The sequence below is a fragment of the Danio rerio genome, chromosome 5 (assembly GCF_052040795.2).
Source record: "Danio rerio strain M-AB ecotype USA chromosome 5, GRCz13ab, whole genome shotgun sequence".
NCBI lineage: Eukaryota > Metazoa > Chordata > Actinopteri > Cypriniformes > Danionidae > Danio > Danio rerio.
Window position 1 is genome coordinate 17,555,712 of NC_141025.1, and position 13,800 is coordinate 17,569,511.

At 32.4% G+C, this 13,800-nt stretch overlaps 1 protein-coding gene across 4 annotated transcripts in view; it reads right to left on the bottom strand.

Moving 5' to 3' along the window:
• Positions 1–956: 956 nt before the first annotated feature.
• Positions 957–13,800, bottom strand: part of atad1a (ATPase family AAA domain containing 1a) — a 79,024-nt gene continuing 66,180 nt past the window's right edge. For all 4 annotated transcript variants that reach the window (XM_087251401.1, XM_087251403.1, NM_001004640.4 and 1 more), the window contains 8 exons: positions 12,419–12,517; positions 12,036–12,156; positions 6,303–6,503; positions 5,295–5,401; positions 4,192–4,281; positions 4,048–4,098; positions 2,794–2,963; positions 957–1,297 (listed from right to left, as the gene is read on the bottom strand). In XM_087251401.1, the coding sequence (XP_087107527.1) occupies positions 1,165–1,297; positions 2,794–2,963; positions 4,048–4,098; positions 4,192–4,281; positions 5,295–5,401; positions 6,303–6,503; positions 12,036–12,156; positions 12,419–12,517 (972 nt within the window). In that variant the 3' untranslated portion in view covers positions 957–1,164. The remainder of the gene's footprint in view (positions 1,298–2,793; positions 2,964–4,047; positions 4,099–4,191; positions 4,282–5,294; positions 5,402–6,302; positions 6,504–12,035; positions 12,157–12,418; positions 12,518–13,800) is intronic.

Below are 13,800 nucleotides of genomic sequence, written 5' to 3' on the forward strand. Positions count from 1 at the left end.
TATTTAAACAGCGTGGTGCAAAACATCAAAATGACTCTTGTGCAAAGCTGAAACTAGCAAACAACAATTGTGTCGTGCCTTGCACCGGGTGTATGATTGGGCCCAAAGTGTAACAGATTTTTCTCATTCTCTCTGGTTTAACACAATTATTACAATACAGTAATAACAATTTGTATATTGTTTTTGTATACACATGTCAAAAGATGAGACATTCAATGTGGGTGTTCCCATCAAATAAAACATACAATAATGATTCTATATACATAGGAAGCACATTTAATTTAATTTAAGTCTCTAAATAATTTTTTTTTGTTATTAAACAAAAATGCAGGTGATTTTTTTATATATAGAAATAAAAATATGGGTGAAATTCTGTATTATATATTGATGATGGAATAATAAGTAAAACCTAGTGGTTTGGAGATATAGTGGTATCTATTATTATACTGTTATTTTAGTGTGCGTCTTCTGTAAATTATGGCATGAGTGTAGAACATATATTATTATTTTTTACTTTAGAAAAATAAAAGCAGAACACATTCTAGTGACATTTTTTTGTGTTTGTTTTAAATTGGAGGTTGAAATATGACTCATGGCACGCTCCTGACACAAATTCACACCGTCATCTCATCACTGCTAAATTGCTGTTAACGAAGATCACGCATGCACCATTCACTTTAACACTCATGCATCCTAATACGACAGTTAGATTTTACTTAGTGTTTCAGAAAATCTGAACTCTAGACACAGCAAATCATCTCCAATCTCTCTTATTAAAAAATGTGGTCCAGTTTCTACAGCAAAGGCATCCAAACTTGCTCCTGGACAAGCACTGTGCTACAAAGTTGAGCTCCAACACACTTTCCTTGAAGCTAAGCGCATGTTTGGACACCCCTATACAAAACAGATGCTCTCATAAATAATTTAATCAAACTAAAATACTCAAGAATAATGAATCCCAATTTAGTATTGTTTTACTATAAATATGCACAGTCACTTTCTTGAATATCTTATTTCATTCATTACAGTGCAAAAATGAATGTTTGAGATGTAACAGAAATGTAAAAAAGGCAGAAAAAATAATTTAAAAAGGAGTAAAAAAAGATGAGGTGGGAAAAAAGAGGTGTGAGAGAGAATTTGTGAATGTGTAAAGCGAGAGTTTTTTCAGTCCAGAGGCACCTCTCTCAGATTTGCTGGGTCAGTTGTAGCTGTGGCCTGTTTGGACTCTCTCATCTTATCTAGGCCAAACAGCAGGTCCAGTTGAGTCACGGGCCTGAGCTGCCTGCTGTCCACATGCCTGAGGACAAACCAGAGGACACGGTGACAAATTCAGGGACATGAGGCTCACTGGATTTTAGCGTATAATATATTCACTCCTATATTTACACAGTAGAGCTGCACTACTAAACTGAGAATCACATTTTTGAGGATTTTATTTGTTTAAAACAGAGATCACGATTTTCTGATGATTCTACATAGACACAAAACTTGTTTACTAGAGGTTCCGAATAATATTTTGCAATATAATTTTACAATATATTTGAGGGGATAGCCAAAAATACATTGTATGAGTAAAATTTAAGTAATAATAAATAATAATGAAATGTAATCTTCCATCTTCCAAGACATTTAGTAAATTGTACATACAGTGTATCAACACTGAATTAGAAAAATGTGTTGCTGAAAACCATATAAATCGCTTAAAAGGACATTTTTTAGAAAGTTTTTAACTCTCAGATTCCATATTATCAAATAGTTTTGTCTTGGCCAAATATTGTCCTGTCGTAAAACCCTATACCTCAATGTTAAGCTTTCAGACTGCTGTACTGGTTATGACTGGTCCACAGTTATACACATACATAATTTTTTTAAATATCACATTTAATAGATGAGTCAAGCGCTAACATATAAAAACTTCACATTCAATGTGTGTTGTCACTAATAGGTAGGTGCACACAGATTCTGTGCGTGCAGAATTCTGCAGATTTTAGCCCATCATTGATTCTGTTTATTTACTTGTGTAAATGTGTGTAAACTTATATTTATTCAGTTTTTAAATTATTCCAGTAATATTATTGACCAATATAAAAATATACACGATTTATGTACAATACAGTTTGTAAAGTCATATTTTCTGTCTTTTAGTAGAGATATTATATAAAAGACTTGGTTTGTTTACCAAATAAAGTAGATAACTGGATTTGCATTGTAAAAATTTAATAAAAGTTAAAGAGGTATTACTTTTTATTTCATATATTAAGGTTTTAGTTATCATACTCCTAAAATAATTCCGCTAAATCCACAGATTTTTAACACAAATCTGCACAGAAATAGCAAAAAATGTCCGCAGATTCCGTCTGGCTTTACTTATGGGTCAATCTACTGTACATGTATATCACAACTATTAATAGTTATCCCAGTACTTCAGTGACAATATGGATGCATGCAGTGTTCAAATTATTTTACAAACACCTATTTGACAAGAAAACACTCTTGTGAACACTCACGGTGTCCATTGGTGCTTTAGACCTGTAGTTTCAAACTGTTAAATGAATTTTTTTTTCCACATAGACTGATTGGTGCGATTATGCATTCACAATGGTATGAACCAAATAGACATGGTCAAATTTATATTTACATTATCTATTATTTTAATTATTAATATTATTATTTAAAATACAGATCAGAGCGAACTATTTCTCATTTTTAAAGGGCTGACCCCCCATACATTTTGTTTTCATGTCTTTCAGGGGAATGTGTATGTGCGTGTAATATAAAATATATTAGACATACTCTTCCTCTTCGTCCAGTTGGAACTGTTGTGCGATCTGTTTCATCTGCTGTTTGCGGACATAGTCTCTGACACGGTACATGGCGGCGTCCCTGCACAGCTCTTTCAGATCACTGCCGGAGTAGCCCTCGCTTTGACTCGCGATTTCCTTCAGGTTAATTGCATTACTTAGCTGATAAAAAAAAAACAAAACAAAGTAGAATGAAGTAATTTATGCAAATACTAATTTTCTAAGTTTGTCCCCATGATTTCTATTAAACGAGGACCATTAAATTGTCAATAATCAATATTTATATATATATATATATATATATATATATATATATATATATATATATATATATATATATATATATATTCAATGTTGATTTCAAATATCTATTCATGTATTTATTTTATTTTATCATTTTGAAGGTACATATTTATTTACAGTCTTCATAAAAACTAAACATTCTATTTCTATTGCTAGTAATAAAAATATTTTCTATGCTCTTATATACTTTATATTTATTAAATGATCCTCATAAAATGATAATAAATATGACTGTTTTCAAAGTTCATATAAAATCTTTAAAGTAATATATAGCATATTTGTATGATCATGTGATACATTGCATATTTCACATTATTACAGGTATTTTGGCATATACTTTGAGATGAAATGCATGCATGCTTAAGCATAAGTGATTACTTTTTAAAATAGTTATGACTCCAGCACTTTTAGAACCTTTATGTTGTATAACCTTTTAAAACAAATGTATAATTTAGGAATGATAGCAAAAACGTATTAATTTCTGTTATTTAACGTTAATCCGCTTGTTAAGTGTGCATCACGTGAAGCAGCGTTTGGGTCCAAGCGGTATATCAAACTGTATGAGGAGACTCAACAAATGGTAATAAACGTTTACAAAGCGATGTATCACTTTTGAAAATCAGGATCACAATATATCCATGCCTAATATTAGATGGCCATAAAGTGATACAATTTTCATAATTTGTTTAAGTATTGGTGTCTGAGATGCAGATAAAGTCAGAGACTGTTGTGTACACCATGATTTTAAATAAAATTCACTTTAATGTATGATATTACTAAAAAGTAGTCATAAACGAATATTTCCTCAATTGAAACGAGTAGCGGTCCAGAAACAGTATTCTATACATCATGACATAACAAGCGGATATAAGCAGTACATTTAAACAGACTATTTTTTTGTGAATGAACTGCAGTTCAGATAAAGAAGCGATTAATGCCTTACATTTTCACCAGACAGGATGAGTCTAAGGATTTCTTCTCTTTGAGCTGCATTCTGAAAATGGACCAAAGACAACATCTTACCTTCATAAAGACATGCAATTAACAAAAACAGTGTGCAAAACGTGTGTACTTTCTGCAGACTCACAGGCAGGCCTACATGAAAGGCAGTAGGCATTCTGCGCAGTATTGCGGCATCCACATCCTGTGGTCTGTTAGTGGCTCCCATCACCATTACCTGCACATTGACATTTCATTACACTTTCGATTTCTTTCACATAGGAAATTCAAGATACGATACGATGCTCTCTGAAACCTACTGTACAGTTGAATACAAAATTATTAACCCTCCTGTGATTTTTTTTTTTCAAACATCTCCCAAATGAAGTTTTACAAATTTTTCTACAGTATTTCCAATAATGAGCAACGCAGTGGCGCAGTAAGTAGTGCTGTCGCCTCACAGCAAGAAGGTTGCTGGGTCGCTGGTTCGAACCTTGGGTCAGTTGGCGTTTCTGTAAGGAGTTTGCATGTTCTCCCTGCGTTCGCGTGGGTTTCCTCCGGGTGCTCCGGTTTCCCCCACAGTCCAAAGACATGCGGTACAGTTGAATGGGGTGGGCTAAATTGTCCGTAGTGTATAAGTGTGCGTGTGTGTGTGGATGTTTCCCAGAGATGGGTTGCGGCTGGAAAGGCATCCGCTGCGTAAAAACGTGCTGGATAAGTTGGCGGTTCATTCCGCTGTGGCGACCCTGGATTAATAAAGGGACTAAGCCGACAAAAAAATTAATGAATGAATGAATATTTCCAACAATATTTTGTCTTCTGGAGAAAGTCTTATTTGTTTTATTTTGGCAAGAATAAAATCAGTTTTTAATATTTATAAAACTATTGTAAAGTAAAATTTATAAGCCCCTTTAAGCAATATTTTTTCATCGTCTACAAAACAAACTGCTGTTATGCAATGATTTGCCTAATTAACCTAGTTAAGCCTTTAAATTGAACTTTAAGCTGAATACTAGTATCTTAAAAAAAAAAAATAAAAATCTAGTAAAATATTACGTGCTGTCATCATGGCCAAGTAAGAGAAATACGTTATTAGAAATTAGTTTTTTAATTATATTGCTTAGAAATATGTTGGAAAATATCTTCTTTCCGTTAAACAGAAATTGTGGATAAAAAATATACAGGGGGGCTAATACATCAGGAGGGCTGATGATTCTGAATTTAACTGTATACTGTATGTGCATCTGTTACCTGGCTGTTTTCTCCTGTGTCAAGTCCATCCCACAGACTCATGAACTGGGCCTTCATCATAGCAGTGGCTTCATGGTCCATACTGGAACGATTTCTCAGGAATGAATCTGAAGAAAGAGAAAGATTTGATCGATTTATTATTCATAAATGCATATTGTGAAATCAATCCAAAAAGCTGAAGAAATGTCAGTTTGTCTGCCTCAGTCTTTCTATCTATCTACTGTATCTGTCTGTGTTTGACTGTCTATTTATTATCAATTATCTATCGATTATACTGGATATAAAATATTTCAATCACATATTTTAAAATAATATTAATACTTAATACAGTTACATAAAGTAATATATAATTCTTTCCACACTTTTTGTACTTTATCCATTTTAGCGTTTGTAATTTAATCTGTGGCAACGGTCAGCCTCAATAGCCTTTTGAGTAATGCACTGACATTTAGTATCCTGAGGTCGAATCTTGACTTGCGGACTTTCCTAATCCCTCTTTCGGTCCAACTTCACTTCCTGTCTAACTGCTGTCAAATCACATTAATGCCAGAAAACACCAATAAGTAAATAAATAAATAAATGCATAATCTGTGGTAGCAGCTTGAAAAGAAACTTAGCTAATTAAAATAATAATGAACTTTTACTGCGGTTTCAGCTTGCACCGTATGATAAAATGCCTGAGAGACTCTGTGTGCAGCGTTCGCATTCTTCTGTTTCACAGATGATGGGTCACAGTACAGTATTATTCAAATGCCATCAGCATTGAAAATACAGTGCTTAGAAAACACTGCCATCATTATGCAAATACACATGTACCACATTTTCCATAAAACCCATGAATATAAAACACCTGCATAACCCATAGTGATTACAGACAAGTTTATTTCTGTAGTGGTGCAGAGCGAAATTATTCAGCATGTTAAACAAGCTGGCATTGTAATATCTTTCCTATCTGTCTGGCATCTCTAAGCATCTTTCACACTCTTTTAGAGCATATTCGGTAGTTACCTATTTCATCAAGGAAAATGATGCATGGCTGAATCTTGACAGCCAATGAGAAAACAGCAGCGGTCAACTTCTGCGATTCGCCGTACCACTTGTCAGTCAAAGTGGAGGCCTGTAGATTAATAAAGCGGCATCCAGATGCTTTTGCTGTTGCTTTGGCAATTAATGTCTTTCCACATCCTGGGGGTCCATACAATAGTACACCTGGGAATCAAAAATGTAAAAAAATATTTATATAAAATAATAATAATAGAGATGATGATGAAAGGTTTTGATTCACTTCAAATAATACTTTTTAGTCGCTATCTGGCCTTTCAAAGCCTTTCTACACCTCCCTTTCTTCAAGTGTTCAATAATTTTCCCTCTGCCATTTCATCTTATTAGACATAACTTAATTTGTAAACTAATTAGTTTTGTTGTCTTTGCATATATAGATTTCTTAGGTTGTTACCAACATCCGGTACAGATTTTCAAGTCAACAGCAGGTTTTCCGAATAAAATTGTGTTGAAAGTATTAAAAATACTTATTTCCCCCTGTTTTATTTATTTACAGTAGTCAACATTTGAAGTGAATCAAAACCTTTCATCAAAGTTGCCTTAGGACAAATTTGAAGACTTTTTTGATTCAAGTTTCCTGGACTTGAAACTGTTTTGACATACAAAAGGTTATAGACATCCTGCTGCTACATAAATAGGTAGATATAAATGTGTAAATGTGTTTCTTTACAGAGTTTCATTGTTTTCATCAAACATGTACCCCTCTCTACAAACATGCTCTCACCAGACCCTCAAGAAATGCCATTTTCAAAACCAATTCAAACACAATAAACACTATATCTAGCTTTACATGCATTATTAAGAGAAAGCTTGCAATTCAAGCTATAATGCAGCTTTTCTTATTTTTTTGTGTATAAATACAAAAAATAAATAAATAAATAAATAAACAAATACAGTTGAAGTCAGAATTATTAGCCCCCCTGTTAATGTTTCCCCCAATTTCTGTTTAATAGAGAGAAGATTTTTTTCAAAACATTTCTAAACATAATAGTTTTTATAACTCATTTCTTTAAACTGATTTATTTTATCTTTGCCATGATGACAGTAAATAATATTTTACTAAATATTTTTCAAGACACTTCTATACAGCTTAAAGTGACATTTAAAGGCTTGACTAGGTTAATTAGGTTAACTAGGCAGGTTAGGGTAATTAGGCAAGTTATTGTATAATGATGGTTTGTTCTGTAGACTATCTAAAAATATATTTTTAGAATAAAATATAAAATATATATATACTATCTAAAAATAAATTTTGATGAATTAATATTAAAGGGGCTAATAATTTGACATTAAAATGGTTTTAAAAATTAATAACTGCTTTTATTCTGGCCAAACTAAAACAAACAAGTCTTTCTCCAGAAGAAAAAAAATATTATCAGACATACTGTGAAAATGTCTTTGCTCTGTTAAACATCATTTGGAAAATATTTATAAAAGAAAAAAAAAAAAAATAAATGAGGGGCTAATAACTCTAACTATATATATATATATATATATATATATATATATATATATATATATATATATATATATATATATATATATATATATATATATATTTTTTTTTTTTTTTTTCTGTGTGTTTTAAATAATAAATAATAATAGAAATAATAATTCTAAAAATAATAAATAATTTTCTAGTAAAGGTTTGATATTGGCCACACAAGTAAGCTTATTTGTTTTTATTTTATCAGTTGAAGTCTTTAACAGTTTAATAGTTACCCAAGTAATTATTTAATAGGTTTATAGCCTACTTTATACCTCAGTGTTGGGACTTTGAGTAACAAATTACTTTGCAAATTACAGGGGTTGCACCAGTGAGCACAGAAAATACAGAAATCTGTTTTTTTTTTTTTTTTTTTTTTGAAGAATCACATCCCTGATCAAGATTAAAATAAATATTGGTTTGAAAGTTTTTTGATGAATTAATATTAGTTTGACACAGATGTCATAAACAAGATGTCATGAATGCATCCCTCTGAACTACACTGTTTAAAAGTTGAGCAAGCAATCTTTGTAGTTGAAAGAGCAGAGATCAATAAGCTTCCATCATTTCAAAATTATATGTACAGGAAAGGTATCTTGATCAATGGCTTCTCCAATTTGCATATACAGTGTCAAGCAAAAATAAGCACACCCCTCAGAGATCTCTCTTTTAAATTCATATTTCTATACAGTATGTTTTACAATAATATATTTGTGCATGTACATCAGATTAGTGAGTACCAAAGCCAAAACTGGATCTAATATAACAAAAAACTTAAACAGGATAAACAAGGGGAAAGAGAAAGCTGTTTGTAGTTTGCTAGTTAACTCATTTGATTTTAAATTTAGTATATTTATATTGCTAAAGATGTCTGGTAGCCAAACTTTTATTTTAGTTAATATGACTGTTTAATATTTTGTGGCAATATTCACTGAGAAATGGATAAAAAGCAGTCATTTTTTAAGGGGGTGTACTCATTTATGCTGAACACTGTATCCTTTCTGTGAATTTGTGATTAAGTGTCCAGACTTATTATTATTAGTATTATTATTATTATTAATATTATTATTAATTTTTTTTCCTTGGAGTCATATCTCTTTAGAGAAAAATGGCAATGATATGCATGTCACTGCTCTTTCTGTATGCCAAGTTCTTTGTTTTCCTCAGGGTTACCAAGCCAGGTCAAGAGGTCATTGCTTCTCATGTGGACTGCTATGAGTGACCTGCATCTCTTACTATTTATTCTGTTGTAATTTACATTTCATTGTACGCTGTGAGATCCTACTCCCATAGTGTGTGTAATGTGCTGTACTGATAGCATGCTTGTTAAAACCAAACGTCTTTAAAGTAGATAAGCATTCTTTGTGTATTTCTGTGTGCGTGTTTTTCCTCTGTGGGAGACTAAAAGACTAAAGCTGAATCTCACCTCAGTGGTCACGCTGACCGCAAAAATGTCACCTGACCCTTGTTTGTTTTCGCCTAATTCATCATTTAGAAGATATGCTTCAGTTCTTGCATCTGAGTGTGGAGATTGTCTACATTTATGTGTGTTTTAGCCAATGAGAATTCTTTCTACTTAGATGTGTGACGTAGTCAGTGACCTTCTGTTGTAGAATAATTGTTGTTTTGTACACAGAGTGGCTTACGAACTCTGTGTGAGTGTTGAAGTTGGCATCTGCTGATGAAAGTGCAAACTATTTTCTTCAGTAAATATTTCTTTAATTAATTGTATCTCTGATATTTGTTCATCATACCGGGTCCTTGGGTTTAATTGTACATTCCTTTAAGTATAATTGCAAACATACTGAATTAAAAACAACCGTCTGTTAGTCTTTGGCTTCTAGAGTTTCATGACAGAACATTTTCACAGTTTCTACAACAGCTGGTAAAATGTTTTTGGCACGTTCATACTGCAGGAACTGGAAATGCTTTATGTTATAGGAACTTCTTTTGGGAGAACTTCCTTTTGGGAGATCTAACCCAGCACAATAAGAACTATCAGTAACGCAAGTAGCACAGTTCTTGGTCAAAATGATTGCACTAATCAAGCTAGGGATGTTCTGATACCCTTTTTCCATTCCCGATACCGGTTACTGAACCAATACCCCATTGTGTATCTGTAGAAACGGTTGTGTATAACAATACTACTAATAATACTAATATTAATACTGCTACTGTCTACTTCAGACTTATCTTTAATAAAACATGAACATATACAGACAGTGAACTAAAGTATTTTTATTAACTGACATTTTATTATCAGGCATTCAAGAGTAATTTTATTTACTGTACTTTACTGAAACAAGTTCAGCTAGAAATCAAAAACTGTAACTTAAAATTATACAAGTTTTACAGTAACTGTGTAAAATCAGTGAAAAGAATAAAGACATATAAAAAAATAACCTTTTTTTAAACTTAAAATTTAGACACATTTAAAAAAAAACAAGTAAAATAGTGTGTTAGCCTCTTCTTCGCTGCTCTAACAGTGGTTATTGTGGCAACAAAGCATAACTTCTTGTTTTTGCATTCTGAGCAGCAAAGAGCTGACTGGTTTGGAGTGTTAAGCAAAGTTAATGATCATACAGTATGTCTCATTTAAAAATATGGTATCAGATCGGTTTATGGTTTCAAATATTCACCAATGCCGATGCCAGAATTTTTGTGATAATGGAAAATATTTCCGATACTAGTTATGGCATCAAAACAACCCTAACTCAAGCACTTTTCATGTACATTTACAAACTTTTACCAGCACTTTACAAAAGTGGACAATTACATTTACTTCAATGCATACATGATATACAACAATAATTGTAACAGTATTCTATAGTAGTGTTGTAACATTGCTGGAATTCGCTACCAATCAATACTGAAATTGATGTATCAACTGATCTTTACAGCTTTTAAACTCTCCAGTGTCCCTGTATCTGTGTTTACACTCAGTAAACTGCGCTGATCTTCACAGCCAATCACAGTCACTTCCGATGAGTACATTAACACAACGGCAAATCAGCGCTGTTTAAGAATGTGCTCAACAGCGCTAAAATGTTAGCGGGAACGTTTTTCAAACTTCAGTATTCATTGGTACCGAATTCCAGTATCATGACAACCCTATAGTATAGTATAGTATAGTATAGTATAGTATAGTATAGTATAGTACACTAAGGAAAAGTTTTGAGGTGTTTGTCCCAAGCTCAAGACTGAACTATTGTCATTTACTCTCTTTATTTTATTTTATTTAAGTATTGAATTGTTATTTCCTATTCAGTAAGATAAATTATCATAAAACCAACAATTAAAATTGCAATCAGTTTCAAATAATTCAACCTTGAAAACATTACATTAAAATTCAAGGATTTTTAAGGATTTCCAGGACCCATATGAAACTGAAGTAAACACTAGCTACGTTTCCATCCACCTATTTTTATGCGCATTTTGGATATGTGCATAAAAAACTGTTGATGGAAATGCTAAGATGTGCATCATTTTGAAAATGCAGATAAAAAAAGCAAATGCACAGAATAACATTTTTATTCGATGAGAAAAGATGCGCATAAACTATGATGGAAACACTTTTACCTTTCAAATTCCAGTATGCACATTAAAAAAAGTCATGTGATTTTGTTATATGAGATCGTGTGATGGTAAAAAATGTTCATTAATGGACAAAACCAGCAGGCTGAGCATTGTAAAACATCTGAAATGTTGTTTTGGTCATTCTAAAATGCCAGTATTAATGTTATCATATTATTATTTACATACAGAATTGTCAAGTGCGTCTGTGCTCCGCGTCTGACAACTTCAAATGCCACCACGCATTCATTGCATGTCAGCATACTGCCTTCTGAAGCGCAAGTCATTTATTAAAAAAAAGAAAAGATTCACGCAGCTTCTCAAACCACATTAAATTCCGTTCTTAATTTTGATATTTGCCAGTTCAGTTAATCAGGAAGTGATGATTTTGTTCTCTTTGCCTACTTGGATGGAAACACTGCCTTTTTTTTTTTTTTTTTTTTACAAGACATAAATGTACAGAAAGCTAATGTTAACAGCAGCTTCCAGTGTTTGTTAGTTTCTATAACTATTGGTACTGCCTGGTACAATATCTACAAAAAATAAGATCAAAAACAAACTCTAAATGCCAAGCGAAATGTAAGTTTTGTCCTTTAAAATGCATTCTCTATTTTCTTTACCTTTGGGAGGTTGCAAGAGCTTAGAACCACTGAAGAGATGACGTTTCTGGAAAGGCAAGATGACAGTGTCTTGCATCTCTGAGATGATCTCATCTAGCCCAGCAACATCTCTCCAGGTCACCTAGCAAGGAAAGGAAGAATATTTTCGACCATATAGGCCACTGATGACTTGGAAAAGACCGGAGGGCCATTGTGAGAAAAACAAATTGCAGGTTTGTGCTGTCATAGGTGTGCAATCTGTCAGTGCAATTCACATGTACTTTAAATCAGGTTGAAAAATAATACTGTGTCTATTTTTTGTAATGAACTCCGATGTAATGAAGCAGAGTGTGATTTCATGAAAGGGTTGCATTAAATGCAGTGCGGACAGTATTTGTGTTTACTTTGATGCTGCGAGGATCAACCAGAAGAGTGGCGATGTTCATCTCATACTCCGTAAGACTGACACCCTCTACACCTATCTGCTTCATCAATTGCTCTGCCTGGAGAAACATGGTAAATGGTGAGTTAGAGACAATGGATAAATAATTCCAATAAACATGTTAAATAAAAATTCACAATAAATAATACTTAGCTCATATTACTATAAAGGTTAGAAGTCTTTTTGATAACCTACAGTTGAAGTCAAAATTATTTGCCCCCCTGTGAATTTTTTTATTATTATTTTTTTTTTATATTTCCCAAGTAATGTTTAACAGAGCAAGGAAGTTTTTACAGTATTTATTATAATATTTTTTCTTCTAGAGAACATCTTATTTGTTTATTTCTGCAACAATAAAAGTGCTATATATTAAAATGTATAATTTATTTAAAATATTTGTATTTTTTAAACCATTTTAAGGTCAATATTATTAGCCCCCTTAAGCAATATTTATTTTCAACTGTCTACGGAACAAACTACTGTTATACAATTAATTACCCTAACTTGACTAAAGAACCTAGTTAAGCTTTTAAATGGCACTTTAAGCTGAATACTAGTATCTTAAAAAATATCTAGTAAAATATTATGCACTGTCGTCATGGCAAAGATAAAATAAATCAGTTATTAGAAATTAGTTATTAAAACTACTATGTTTAAAAATGTGTTAAACAAAATATTTCCGTTAAACAGAAATTGGGGGGGGGGAAATTAATCAGGAGGGCTAATAATTCTGACTTCAACTGTATGTTTTTCCTAATTAGTCAAATACACTTTATCAAAATCAACAAAACATCTTTATATGTAAACTTAAAAATAACAATTGACTTTAACCAGTTCAAAATGGAGCGGCAAGTTTATTTTTTTCCACCTCATTAACCCCAATTCCACATCATTCAATAGGGTATATGCGGAGCTAGGGTTTCTTCCCATACTGATAAACTTTGGGTGAATGGTTAATGTGACTTTTTTTCATTTTATATGGTTCCTTTCACAGCATTGATGTTGTAATGTAATTAAAATACAATCAGTTAATTAGACTTTGGCATTCATTTAGTTGCTCCAGCGTAAAACGAGACAAAAAGCTGTTTACTTGCATGTGCCCGTCAGAAACGGCAGGGTAGCACAGAGGCTCCATTGAATATATTGGGGTAAAATAAATGTTCATATTTTAAAGACATGGCGGGGAAAAATTTTATTTAATGCAGTGCTTCTTGTACAATCTGAGACCCACTTTATATCGAATATCACTCAGCCAGTGGAGATTGCTGATTGTTAAGGAAAACAGAGCTTAAACGCGTTGATTTTGCAATAGCATACAGTTCACCAGGTTACTGACAAATTAAA